Here is a 13,888-nt window from a genome sequence, read left to right as displayed (position 1 = left end):
TAATGTAGATTTTAAATCAAATAATCAAAATAAGGCAGAACTTGTAACATTTGTGTCATAAACATTTAACTTAGACTAGAAAGTACAATGACATAAAAGTGTGTGAAATTGCATCAGTATCATACAGTAAGTAGGAGGAAATATGCAGACAGGAGTCATAATTTTCCAGCAGAATTCCTGTTGAAAAATAAAGTTGAAATAGAGAGCGGAAGAGCAGATGTAGAGAGAAATGGCTGATTAAATGTCTTCATTGTAATTTTATTTTCTGTGCATCTTAAGCTCAGTCAGAACATTTGGACATTACCATTAAGTCAAATTGCGCACAGATCGCTTTCCATTGCCAGGAATCATTATATGCTCGTTCAGATTCATTTATAGTGTATGTCGTTTTTGTTTCTGTATACCTTTCTCACATGCTCCTCTCTCTTTCCATCTCACTCTCAAACATAGAGGTCTCCTTTTATACTATTTTCCTCTCTAAACACACACTTACAAACACACACTGCATCTGTCCTCCCACTGCAGCTGAATCTACACTCCTTGATCTAACCCCACCCACACCCTTCTCTTCATCACCTGCAGGACTTTCTCTGCTTCTTAATTCTGCTTGTACTCACCTGTCATTCCCCGTGGTTATGCTCTTGTCCATTCCTCTGGGTCCATCAATATGCTGGCATGCTGCGACTTGAGCTGGATTTTGGAAAGAATAAATTTGTTAGAAATGAAAACCCCTCTTCCAAACTTTCTGTCTCAGAGGAAATTACCTGACCTGCATTCTGTGCTTTTTACCCATCTGCTGATTTGATTTCTTTTAGCCAGAAACACTTGATGTGTCTGAAATTCATACTACAGTACATACTTTTAGTGTACATTGTGTACTAATTTTAAGTTTTTTGTACAGTTTATCATTAGGCTTATTTGATGCACCTCACTTGTAAGGATGCTAACATTTTCCCATTGGCTCATAAATGTTATTGCCAAATATTTAAGATCCATTTTTTTGTAGATTTTTCTGCAGTTTAATTCAATTAACTAGGTAAAATTTCAGGAATAAAAGCACCTATGCCCCTCTTCAGACCTATCCTGTCTTTAAAGTATCATCAATGTATTGTACCTATCAGCAAGATCCTCATTTTGATGTAGATGAGAAACAGTAATAACTCTGGAGTTTGTCTGCACCTCAAAATGACAAATCCTTATCTGTTAACTTTCATTGTTGTCCTACTTATGCTTACCATCAATGTCAGCAAGATATATTTATCAGAAATGTAGTTTACAGACTACAGAAGTCTGAGCAGGAGCAAGGATGAGTAGGCCATGTGCAGTGCGTCATTTATTTACACTGTTAACTGGAGAATTGTGTTCAAACAGGACTACATAAATCACCTATCCCACTTGATAACACTTACACATACATTTTATGGCCTAACAGAAAAAATACGTTATTATTTGAAACTCGTCCTATGGTTGTAGAAGAAATATGAGCAGAATGATAACAGAGTTTTTTTTAAAAATCATCCTCTCTCTCTTCTCCAGGGTCTCCTCTCCTCATCAGGTGAAGCACTGTGAGCACCTCTCCTCTCTCCCTCCTTCCCCACAGACGTCACCCACTACCCAAAAATCCCTAAATCCCACCTGGCCTCACCTGCCAAACCCCATCTGACAACTGCCACTGGCCCTCCCTTTACCCCATGGTGGTCCCAAGGCCCGCCCTCTCACTGCTATTGGCTGTCCTGGCCTGCACGGGGCCTGCACGCCCCTCGCCCCCCCTGCTGCTCCGGCCCCGGGAGAGAGAGAGGGACTCGGGTGGCGTCAACATCGCCGTAGTCCACTCGGGCTCCTCCCTGCTCCCGGAGACGGCGGTGGTGGGAGGTGCGGGAGTCGGCGAGCCGGGGCCGGGGCTTGGAAACGGTCCGGGCGGTGGTGGAGGAGGTGGAGGAGGAGGAGGAGGAAAGGGAGTAACGGATACAGCTTTGTTGGAAGGAGAGGATGCCATGGCCTCGTTTTCCTCCTCCTCCTTGTCAGCCCTTTCGCTGGCAGCGCTCGTGGGGGAGACGGTGATGACGCCGTCGGGTCAGGCTAACGTCATCTACCTGGCTGTGAATGAGAGCAGCCCAGGCAGCCTGCTGCTGCAGCTGTGTGAGCTGCTCGCCACCACACCACTACAGGTAGACATAATATAGCACACACAACCCACCTGGTACATAACTCTCCCAAGTCTGTGATAAAACTAAAGCGTATGCTTCCAAACACAACATAATAACCATGCTCAGTTACACTTAACTGTTATAGTGGAGACACAATGGCTCTATTGACGAATGTGAACTCAACAGGCCCTGTTAATTTTTGCTGGATCTCAGGATATCCGGTGCATGATGGATGCAGTTTCCTAAACATAAAAGTGGATCTAGTCACTGTGAGGCCCCCATTTTTATTTTTATTTTTTTAGATTCAAACTTTAAAGTTTATTTAAATTCACGATTCAGCAGGAGAGTGACGTCAGACGGTGATGACGTAGATTATTAAATGATGCACAAAAAACACTTCAAAACACATGAGACGAAAAAGTCAAACCGGAAGCCACAATTCCAGCGTTTTGTGGACTGCAGTAAATGTAAATGTAGGCCTACTGTTTGAAGCCTCAAGTCGGGCCTTTCAGTCGTTACCATTTTGATTCCTTTGCAATCAGGCACCGGATGTGACCATATTTGGAAGAGACGATGGCACTAGCTAGTTTGGTTTGCAAGGCGATAATGATAAATGCATGTCAGACCATAATCATGTTGTTGTCGCCATGGGTTGGTTGTTTGTTCATTCAGCTTCATTCGTGTTCATTTTCATTGTACAGTTTGTTCATCTATTCACTCATCCATTCATTTAGTATAACACTTGTGGATGGAAACAGATCTGAGTCTACAACTTCAAGTTTGAGAGCTGGTTGTGATCTGACAGAGGTAATAAAGCACACTACTCTTGATTCATTTACCCATTAATGAATGAATAAATTCTCCTATGAAAAATCGTCCCCAGAATTTATGTGTCTATAAAATATATTTCTATCTCTCTATATCTTTCTTTCTTGTCAGAACAGTGAAAATGTCTTGTTAAATCAACACATTTTCACTCCCAACTCGTCACATATGGATGCTTGGTCTAACTTTTTGTTTCACATTGGAAACGAACGCCAGTCTCCTGGTTGAAAGTCCAGTTTCGGGACCACTGTCCACCCCAACCACCTCCTTACTTGGACTTTTCTGTTAAATATCCTACACCAACCTAACGTTACAAACTGACGCCAGCGTGTCTTGACCATATGTGACGGGTTGGGAGTGAGAACGGGTTGTATAAACATCTTAGATCAAGAATGATATTAACTCTTTTAAGTTACACTTGCCATCTTATTTCCTGGTCCTGTCTGGTAGTGTATTTGCATATCAAATGCTTCCCTGTGAGAATTGAGCTGTCAGCTACACTTAACTTCAATTTGCTCTCCTCAATCGCTACAAGAAAACAAGCATTAAGTCATCAAGCCATCCTCAAATCAGTATTGCTCAACCTCGTATCATTACAGAAAGAAATGGCAATTGCTGGAACTTTGCGTTTATCCTGAATTCATTACAGCTGCTGACAGTTCTTTCTTGAAAGGTAATTGCAACCAAACCCTGGTGACCAGAACATGCATACAATATGTGACTTGTAGTTCAGCATGTATGCAACAGCCATGCCTGTTAACAAGCCCCTGTAGGAGTTAAGTGGCCCATAAGCCAGGATCTTATCTGTTGTGTGAAGCAGCTTAAGCTGCAAAGGTACAAAAGACACTCTTCTCCTGACAGGATGCCAGTCCACTGCAGAAACTCAGATTTTATCTCTGTGAGCACTGATTGCCAATCAGGAGTCACATTTTAAAAGCCTCTAACAGTTTTTTTATTACTTCAGTAAACCTCTAGAACTCTTAGAAAAGATTCAGTTTCTTCAACATTCAAGATAATTGTTAGCAGGGTAAGAAAATAAAGTATTTATTGTAGAATGTCCAAAACCGAAGGCCGGCTGAGCATCTCAAACAACTGTGTTGAAACCAACCTTTTGTCTTGTTAATCTGGAAGGCAATCAAAAGCCCATAACAGAGTACTCATACTCTGTACTCGTACTTGCTGTACTCTTAAAAACAGAACAAGCACCGTTGGGCAAGTAAGAATTTGTATTGATTAAGAGTATTGATGGTTGTATGTTGTTCCTCAAATGTAGGTCGCTTTGGATAAAAGCATCTGCCAAATGAGGAAATGTAAATGTAGAATGACTTGTTATCTTGAATACTGCAAACAGTGTCTGAACATACACATTGTTTAAATATATTTTGCTGTCTCATTCAGCCTTTAATTTATTATCGGGGTGCATAAGAATAAAAGAAACTTCAGCTTTGATGGATAAAAGTCTGATGAGAAGCTTATGAAATTGCATCTCAATGAGGCTGATGCCTTTTGCAATCTGTTGTTTTACTTCCAGGGTTTGGTGTTTGAGGAGGAGAGACCGCCACCGCCGAACCGCGCTCCTCTGGCCCCCATGCTGGAGTTTGTCTCCGCCCAGACGGGGGTTCCCGTGGTTGCTGTAGGGGGAGGTGCCAGCCTTGGACGAGAGCCACAGGTAAAAATGGATTACTTCAACACTTTTAATTTCATTTGGAATAAAGCAAGGACTATCTGTGGCTTCAAAGATGATATGCAGACTGTAAAGTGTAATTTATACTTCTGCGTCAAATCGACGGTGCAGAGGCTACGCCGTCGCCTGACGTGCACCTTCTTAAAAATATAACCACACGTCGGAAGTGCCCCGTGCTTTCAAGTAACTTTTACTAGCTGCCAAAATGGCGGCTGTGAGCTCATAGCACACAGTTCAGGGAAACACAAAGAGGGAATTACATATGGGCACCTGACCATTGTTTTAAGAAACACTTGACAATTTGTGAACCTATCCTTTAACTTTAAGTGTCGTTATAGCCGCGTTTTGACCAAAAGTACCGGGGACACTGAGGTCCCTGGATGTCTTTTCAAGGAACTAAAAGGTTCATTCAGCCCACTGTTGTGTGGGTTTCCACCGTGGTCTAAAGACCTGCGAAGATTAGGCAAATTAACCATCTGACGTAGGCTGTAGGCCTATATACCGTACAAAGCGATGCACAGGCATCATTATTTGTAACCACTATCCATGAGCAAAATTTATAAATCAGATTTGACTGGAATATAATGAAAAACTATAGGCTATGCTTGACCATTAAACAGCTTTTTTATGTGTAATGTAATGAAGTATAATGAAGAGACACGCAATAAAGTTTGTTACAAATGTATTAACAAACTGGATAAAGCCATCAAGTTCATTAAAGAACTCCAGCACAGAGAATGAAACAAAAAAATAAAATTTCCAGCTGACAAGAGCTGCAGATCAGCTCTCCGGCTCCGGCTCTGTGTAGAAACTTCCCGACTGATGAAAACTTAAAACAACAACTCCGGACCCAGTATTAAGCGTAACTCCATCAGCAGTTTGCTGTAAACACACCGCTCCACACTGGCTGCTTTTTCCGAGCAATATATTTAAAGCCGACGTATGATCTCATCGGCGAGACTTGTGTGGCTATTTGACTGTTGATTGTGATTTATTGGTTTGCAAACAACCGTGGAAAAGACAGGAGCAGTCACAGAAAAACACCTGACGTTCTCCAGTTAAAGCCAGTAGTGTCTACTCGCCCCAATCAGAAATTCACTGCAAGGCAAGCCCCCTCTAAAGTACCAGTACTTTCTGAAAGTACTACCCTCCGAGCAGGGACTTTGGGGGGTAAAATAGCCTAGAACAAAATTTAGACCCTGGTCCCTTAGGTGGAAACACAGTGAGTTCCTCCAAAGGTTCCTAGTTACGGGGTATAGTTCCTGTGGTCGAAACGCAGCTTCTGGTTCAATGTTGGTAATGCTGCAAGCCGTTATGGGTAAGACATGAATTGATATGTATGTATGTGTGTAATTATGTATGATATCAGTAAATGACTGTCCAAACTGGACATTGGTCCCATTTAGTTCTGCTGAAGTGGGCATAAACTTGTGTTCTGCAGTCTGTCAGTGGATGTCAACTGCTTCTTAATGGTCTTTTTCCTTATTAGAATTACATCACTGACTTGGAAAGTTGGGTTTTAAGTTATTATTAATATTAAATTGTATTCAATTAAACTCTTAATTTTGAAATAGGAAATAAAGTCCTATGTGGAATAATACATTGCCTATAAAATTAAATCATCATTAATTGAATTTTGGGCCAGTTTTTGGCAGCGGAAGAGGTTGTAAACACAACATTATCATATTATGACCTTATACAGTTGATACTGTTAGCAAACAGTTCATTCATTTGTAGTTTTTGGTCATCTCATGAATGGAAGTCCAAAATTCACTCTTCTTTTAGCACTGTCTTGGCCTCAGTTAACTTCTGAGGGAAGTGTCTGGTTCTTTAGATTTTAAATGCCTCACTATGTTCACCTGCTAGTTGCTTACTTTGTCTGCTGTTTGCTGTTAGGCAAGTGTACAACGGGATTATTAGAGCTTTTTTGCTGAAAACAGCTGCCTGCTGCAGCTAGAAATGTGTTTGAGAGCGGTGAGAGTCAACCGCAAAGGATCATAAAATCAAAATTTGAGGTGAAAGGCATCAAAATGCTAAATAGAAGGGAGGGGAACTCCAGAGTCAGAAGCCCTTTCACATTACACATATTCATGGATCCATTGTCAATATAAAAATATCAGTTAGAGTAGTTTTAAGACCAGCACGAGGCCTTCAGTTAATGTGATAGTAGTAGAAGACAAGCAGAAATTATTCCAGTTTTGCCCCGCTCTTTACACCACATTAGGTTTTCATCATATCAAGAGCTGGCACAGACTTTAAGCTAGACTCGTTTATCAGACTTTCTCTTCAGAAAGCCCTGGTTGTGACAAATATTCTAGGTCTGTAAGTAATATTGATGTTTAAGCCGCAGTCTATAAAAGAGGGCTGTACCTCATACTTTTGGTACCAGAAAATAAGTGAGGAATCTGTATTTTCTTTCAGACTGAAGACCCTTGTAGAATATAGTTATAGTTTTCTAAATGCTAGACATTTCAGAAAACATGCTGCTCTGACCTCATCACTAAGCAGCAATGAGGAAGAGGAAAATACATTTTTTGCCAGAATTGCTCTAGTTCTGTCGCTGCTGCTAAGCTCATCAGTATTAGAATTGCTGCCTTTTAGAGTAGAGTAAATGTGCTGGTAATTTGACATTACTTGAGTGCACACTGTGTGAGTATTGCAGTAACCAGTATGACTCTACTTACGACAGTATGAACAATTGAAATCAATATATGTTTACATTAATGTTTAAGTGGTGAACATTTTTTGTTTTTTTGTTTTGGACAGTGTCAAAATGTGCGATTAAGTTCCTCATAATGACTGCTGTGTCACCTTGTTCTAAAGGATGCTTGCCTTCCCAATGCTACAGACTAATTAATGTACCACCTCGTCAACTGGTTAATCTGTGTGCGTGACAAAAGGTATTCTTTTGCTGACAGACATTAATGATAAGTAGATCAAACTAACAAAGCAGTTTAGCATGACAAGTGTGATATTCAATAACGGGCCAATTTGTTTTAACTGGATCTTCTTGACAGTATGATTTGGTTATTCTGATTTCTACATAACTGTAACTTCAGCTACAGTAACAGTTGATGTAACACACTCAGTTTGGCACTGAACTGTCAGCATCTGAAAATATTCATTATGAAGTGTTTGCTTTGAAGCAGCATGACGTGCAGAACTACTTTTGCACTTGTTACACTCAATAATAATATCCTTTGATTACATTTCTACAACTCTTATGTACTCCTGCCTCTACATTTACATACTATTGCTAGATTTTTATTAATCCTATTATGTTATCTACCTTTAATATTCTAACATATAGACTGATGTGGCTTTAAGTTTTTGCCCTGGAACGTCTAGTTCCACAATCACAGAGGAAAAACTGTTCAAGGGAGAAAACTTAAAAGTTAACATACCATACGATAACGCAATAGATCATTGATCTACAGGGGATTTAGAGGTATTTTAATTGGTTGAATTAAACCCCAAACAGGCTAGTGCTGGATAGCTAAAAATAAACTTTAATGGTACAATGTGTAATTCCAGGCCACATGCTCCAAATAAATAGGGGGCAGCATTTCACCTTGTACAAGAATTACATGATTTACTAATTACAGCGATGCGTTTTTTTTAACTACCTTGAATATGATTGTACAGAAGTCCCATAAGATGATATTTTTTAGCATCGTGGCACTTGTGATAAGATGATAGATAATTTGTGCACACAAGATAAAAAATAAATCATCTTAGGAGATTTCAGGGCCTCAATACAATTGCACATTGGGTACAGTTAGACACATCAAAAAACCTTGCAGTAAACTCAAAAATGTTTGGTGAATCTTGTCTCATCTCATCTCAGTAATGCCAAGTGGTTACAATATGGTGAACTTATCAACATTTTTTCAGTAAGTCTGTTACTGGGTCCATACAGTCATAAGTTATTAAAAAAAGCCAACTAGTAACTAGCAGCAGTTATGTTGCGAGTCTAAAAAAAAGGTTGCAATTTAAGCATCAAACCGCATCTACTTTACTCGCAAAGAGTTGTCTCCAGTGGTGGAAAGCCACACAAATATTTATCCTAGTTTGCTTCTTTTTTCACTTACTTTCTTTGCCGCGGAACGTGATTTCTTGCTGGGAGTGGGTGGTTTGGATAGTGATAAAAGGTTGCTTGCCAAGAGCTTAAGCCATCTTTGTGCTTCTGTGACCCTATCTGGAGGCTAGAAAAAGCCTTGGAGTAGCTCCTTCGTCCTTTCATGTTGGACTGAGGGCAAACTGGACCTTGCAGAGACTCACTATTGCCTCTTCAGACACCAGTGGTATTTCAACACCGGCTGGGCCCGGGCTTGCTGGTTAGCATCAGTGGAGATCTCTGCAGCACAATACATAGATGTATTTGACATGATGTCAACTGTTCTTCACATTCTGTTGATCATGTTAGTTCATGTTAAAAATATTTATACACATTGTACCTTTTTAAATAAAATATTATACAGCATATGAGTATTTTGTATGCTACAGGTTAGTTTGATCAAGGAAAGGCAGCAGAGCAAACTAATAGATAATTTAGTATAAATTGATAGCCAATAAGTAGCAGAGTAGGGTTGAGCTAATCTCTTGTCTTTTCCACTGTGTTTGAGTCAAATGTTACTTTGCTGGAAAAGCAACGGTTCTTTGACCCTGTCTTTGGGATTTAAAAGAAGTAATGGCATTTTTGACTCTAGAGTAGCTCTGCATTTGATAAATATTTGTATAACAAAACTCTAATCAGTTCTTAATTGCCTTTGGGACGCTGAGTCATGCATGTTTCCTGATACACGCCAAGAATTAATCAAGCTTGTGTCAACAGCGCTTCTAAAACTGTGACATGGGACACAACGTCAGTCATTCATTGTTTCTGGTGAGTGCTCACTTGACAAGAGTGCGAGTAGAGTATTTTATTTTAGTTTCCAAGGGGACACAGAAATTTTGTTTTATGTTTCAGTCTATACCAACACTGCTCACTCACAGCATGTTCCCTGTGCACTCCACTCAAAAGCTGGGCTAAGAAAAGCAGACGAGCTTACATCATAAATCAGGCTGGTGCTGGTTTGATATTTGACCTAGTTCAGTGCAGCATAACCTGAGGTGAGCCCTGTCGACGTGGGAAGGCAGTGTGATCCCTCCCTGAAGTTTCCTCTTGATCATTAATTTAAACACATACTCACTGCCTCTTTGTTTTATGTTCAGAAGGAGATACATAATTCACTGTTAACAACACTGCTGAAAACTTTGGACAATGTCAAAAAGTGCATAGGCATATGCACAGAACACTAATGATAAGTCCTTTGCTTTATTTTACTGTTTAAGCTTACATTCCTTTCAACTCTCAACCTATATGGACTTTCTATCATGTTCCTTTGTTCTAGTTTTAAGAAAAATACAATTGAAGAAAAGCCAGAAGAAATGAAATCCTCTTTCAACCAGTGAGCGGCTCATCTATCCAGATTAAATGTGACTGGAGCAGCAGAGAGGAAGGCGATCATTGTTTCTTTCATTGACACTGAAAGCCTTATTCAGAAGCCAAGGACTTTTTTGACAGACATACAGAGTGTGTTATTCCTGTGAGTGTTCCCTTCTCAGTGAAACTGAAGTTAGTCAGCCACAAGGCAAAAAAAACCCTGAATGTTGAACTGGATGATAACTAGTTTAGACTGCTACTGTATGGATACACTCACACTCATAACACATAACTGGGAGACTTGCAGCATTCATCCACCCTTCAGTCAGTGAATTTCATTCATGTTACGCAGTGTCCAATTTACAGTGAATGCCCGTATTCAGTGCTAGTGCAGGGAATTTTGTAAGTGGGAAGACAGAAAGTAGGCTAAGGGTGTCGTCTTTCGTCTATGTAGCCAGTGATGAAAATGTATATGTTTTTGTAGATTGCTTTCTGATCTGCTGTGCATGGTGCTCAAGTTGGAGGTACTCCTCTCAGGAGACTCTTGACAGACCGTTACAACTGCCATATAACTGAAGGTGTCAATGGGCTGCTTTTTGGTAGCTTTTTGTTCATGTTGTTGTTGGAGAGAGCACAGTTCAATGCCGCTGTAGTAAAAAAGACCTCTGTATCAGTGATCACTTACTACACTAACATCATATAAAAACTCACAAAAACATTGTTAACCCCACAATCAGTGTTCTGTACTAGATTGTGTTGTAATACACAGCCAGTGGTGGTTAGCCAGCAGTAAACATGTGAGCAGATTTGCTCGTAGTGCTCATATTGTAGTGGTCATATGACCCTCACCTGGCAGGTTGTAGCAGTCCCATCGGACTCCCCATCGCCTTGAATGAAGGCTAGAAGTTTGTTCGTTTTTTTATAACTCTCCCCTAGCTATTCCCAGTGTTTGAGTTAATTATTTTGCACAAAATACTCTAAACATGTGAGCAAATGTTTCTAAATAATTTTTTCTAGCTCATGTTTTAATAAGTGTGTAAAAAACGATGTATGTTTTATAATTTTCTTTAATTAAGGAATATATATATATATATATATATATAATAAATTGTAAATAAATTAAAACATATTTTATATGCAAGAGATCTTCATGTTGAAATATACTGGTGATGAGATTATTATTATTCCCCTGTTTAAGGAGGAATATGAAATGTAGAGTAATATTTCATGCTGGAGACTGTTGTTTGAATCCTGTCCCAGAGATAATGTTGTTTTGTCTTTTTTACTAACCTTAAAGGAAAACTATGGTTTATTACAACCTGAGCATTATTTTCACAGCTCTGGCTATAGATTATGAACTTTAAACACACAAAAGCAATTGCTAAAATCTCGGAATGTGGCAACATTGCTAAGAATATAGGTCCAACAGAGCAACATGCTCGAGGAGTCAGAACATATAACAGTGATTTGTTACCTGAATGCCCAGATGTACTCATGGGTTCATGTTTTCTCTCTTCTTGCTTTCAGGAAAGCGGCTCCATCTACCTCCAATTTACCTGCGCCACCTCACTCCAGCTCGAGGTAATCTTCGAGGTGCTTGAAGAGTACGACTGGACCGCCTTCTCTGTGGTGACCACCCGTCACCATGGCTATGAGGACTTCCTGGCCATGGTGGAGGGTATGACGGATGGTTCATTCATTGGCTGGGAAAAGAAGAGTGTGGTGATTCTTAATGTGACAGATGACCCTGGCGGGGCCCGAACCAAACGGCTGCTCAAGGACAATGAAGCCCAGGTGAGGCAGTGAAACACTAATATTTATTTTGATTGTTCTCCCAACAGTATTTCCTGCTAGGCAAAAGTGTCAAAATGATAAAAAATAATGTCTCTTATGTCAAGTCTCATAAATATTTTTTTTTTCTAAAAGCTGTAATATTCAATAGTTATCCTGAAAAATCTGTGCTTCCGCAACACCTGTCCCTCATCTTTACGAGCTGTCTACCTTGAAATGACTTCTTCTGTAGCCTGAGGCTCAGCTAACTGACATCTGTAAAGGCTCCACAAGCCTTAAAGAAGCAGATGGTGAATGCAGCCAATCTCTTGTTTAAAATAAATAATTTCCTCAGTTGTTACTGTGATCTCCTGCTTTCAGCTGCTGGCTTCACCTTTTTCAGCAAAGGTGTTGCTACTATTTGGCTATATTTGGCAAACTGACATTTTGTAGTGTACTTTTGTGTAGCTTACCAAAGTTCAACATAATGTGTGAAAGAAAGAAAGGAAAGCTTATATGGTTCTTTTTGTGTTGTCTGACTGTTAGTCAGTGTCACCAAAAGGCAATGAAAGAAAATAGGCACACAGTTTATAAAGAAATTATTTAATTGGCTACATGCAAATAAACAGTGTATTTCTGATGCACAGATGGAGGCGCTATCATGAGACCAAATACCAAAAACAATATAAATGTCTCCCTTATGAGTTTTTCTCTGTAGGCTGTAGCTGAAAAAACTGTTTCAGATGAACTCAATACCAGGTTAATCCACTTTGTCAGATCAATATATTTGCAGTGCTCTCTTTGCACCTACAGTTATGGCATTATAAGTTACTTCTTCAGGTGTTTTAACCAGAGGAAAAGTTTTGTGGAAAGCTATAACATCTTTTCATCATTTAACATCATTTAAAATTGGCTTGCTTGCAGTAAAAGCCTTCTTTAGGGGAGGTTGACTGAGGACACACTATTCATTTACTGACATCCTGGGGGACCACTTTCACACACACCCACACAAAGTATCGCACACACCTGGGAGCTTTGTAGTGTAACTGCAGCATTCAACTGTTGCAGCTCTGGACTGAGCTGCTCTCTTTAAACATTGAGCGTTTAGTACTTTTCTGAGGGACACTTAAGCAGTGCTTCATCTGCATGATTAAAGAGTCTACTTGTGTGATGGTTTTCAATGCAGACTTGCAGACAAAGAAAAAGTCTTTGACAGTGTCATAATGCTACACACTTCATTTGCATGCAGCTTAGTGTTTATCAAACTAATAGAAAATATGGCACGTAAAAGGATGTAAAGTTGGTGCGTCCAGCTTTTCCTCAAGGGAGAGTTTACGTCATCTTTTATTTATTTATTTATTTTTGTTAAAATTAGCATTTGTTCAATGAACATGTCCTCCTACCTAAATGATTAAACAGGTACTTTCCAAGATGTTCCATTTGTATGTTACATAAAATTGTACATATCGGCATTGAGGAAATTGACTATATTGAGTTAGGGTTACAGGCTAGAGGACACAAACCTTGGTCTAGGGTGCTAAGGTCAAATGCTTTGTAAGCCCATCAATGCTACCAAATTTACCTGTCACTGAACTTAATATCACACATCTTACAAACATGCATTGATTTACAGTGGGTACGGAAAGTATTCAGACCCCTTTAAATTTTTCACTCTTTGTTTCATTGCAGCCATTTTCCAAAAATCAAAAAAGTTAATTTTATTTCTCAGTAATGTACACTCAGCACCCCATCTTGACAGAAAAAAACAGAAATGTAGAAATTTTTGCAAATTTATTAAAAAAGAAAAACTGAAATATCACATGGTCATAAGTATTCAGACCCTTTGCCGTGACACTCATATTTAACTCAGGTGCTGTCTATTTCTTCTGATCATCCTTGAGATGGTTCTACACCTTCATTTGAGTCCAGCTGTGTTTGATTATACTGATTGGACTTGATTAGGAAAGCCACACACCTGTCTATATAAGACCTTACAGCTCACAGTGCATGTCAGAGCAAATGAGAATCATGAGGTCA

The 13,888-nt window shown here is 39.6% G+C and overlaps 1 protein-coding gene across 1 annotated transcript in view; it reads left to right on the top strand.

The window, feature by feature from the left end:
• The window catches only part of LOC123976743 (glutamate receptor ionotropic, NMDA 2D-like), a 198,403-nt gene that overhangs the window by 92,706 nt on the left and 91,809 nt on the right, over positions 1–13,888 (top strand). Inside the window, exons 2-4 of the mRNA XM_046059091.1 lie at positions 1,537–2,168; positions 4,504–4,641; positions 11,609–11,875. Coding sequence (XP_045915047.1) covers positions 1,692–2,168; positions 4,504–4,641; positions 11,609–11,875 — 882 coding nt within the window. The 5' untranslated portion in view covers positions 1,537–1,691. The remainder of the gene's footprint in view (positions 1–1,536; positions 2,169–4,503; positions 4,642–11,608; positions 11,876–13,888) is intronic.

Source organism: Micropterus dolomieu, linkage group LG09 (assembly GCF_021292245.1).
Source record: "Micropterus dolomieu isolate WLL.071019.BEF.003 ecotype Adirondacks linkage group LG09, ASM2129224v1, whole genome shotgun sequence".
Lineage (NCBI taxonomy): Eukaryota > Metazoa > Chordata > Actinopteri > Centrarchiformes > Centrarchidae > Micropterus > Micropterus dolomieu.
Note: the sequence above shows the minus strand (reverse complement) of the source record. Positions and strands in the feature narration are given on the sequence as shown.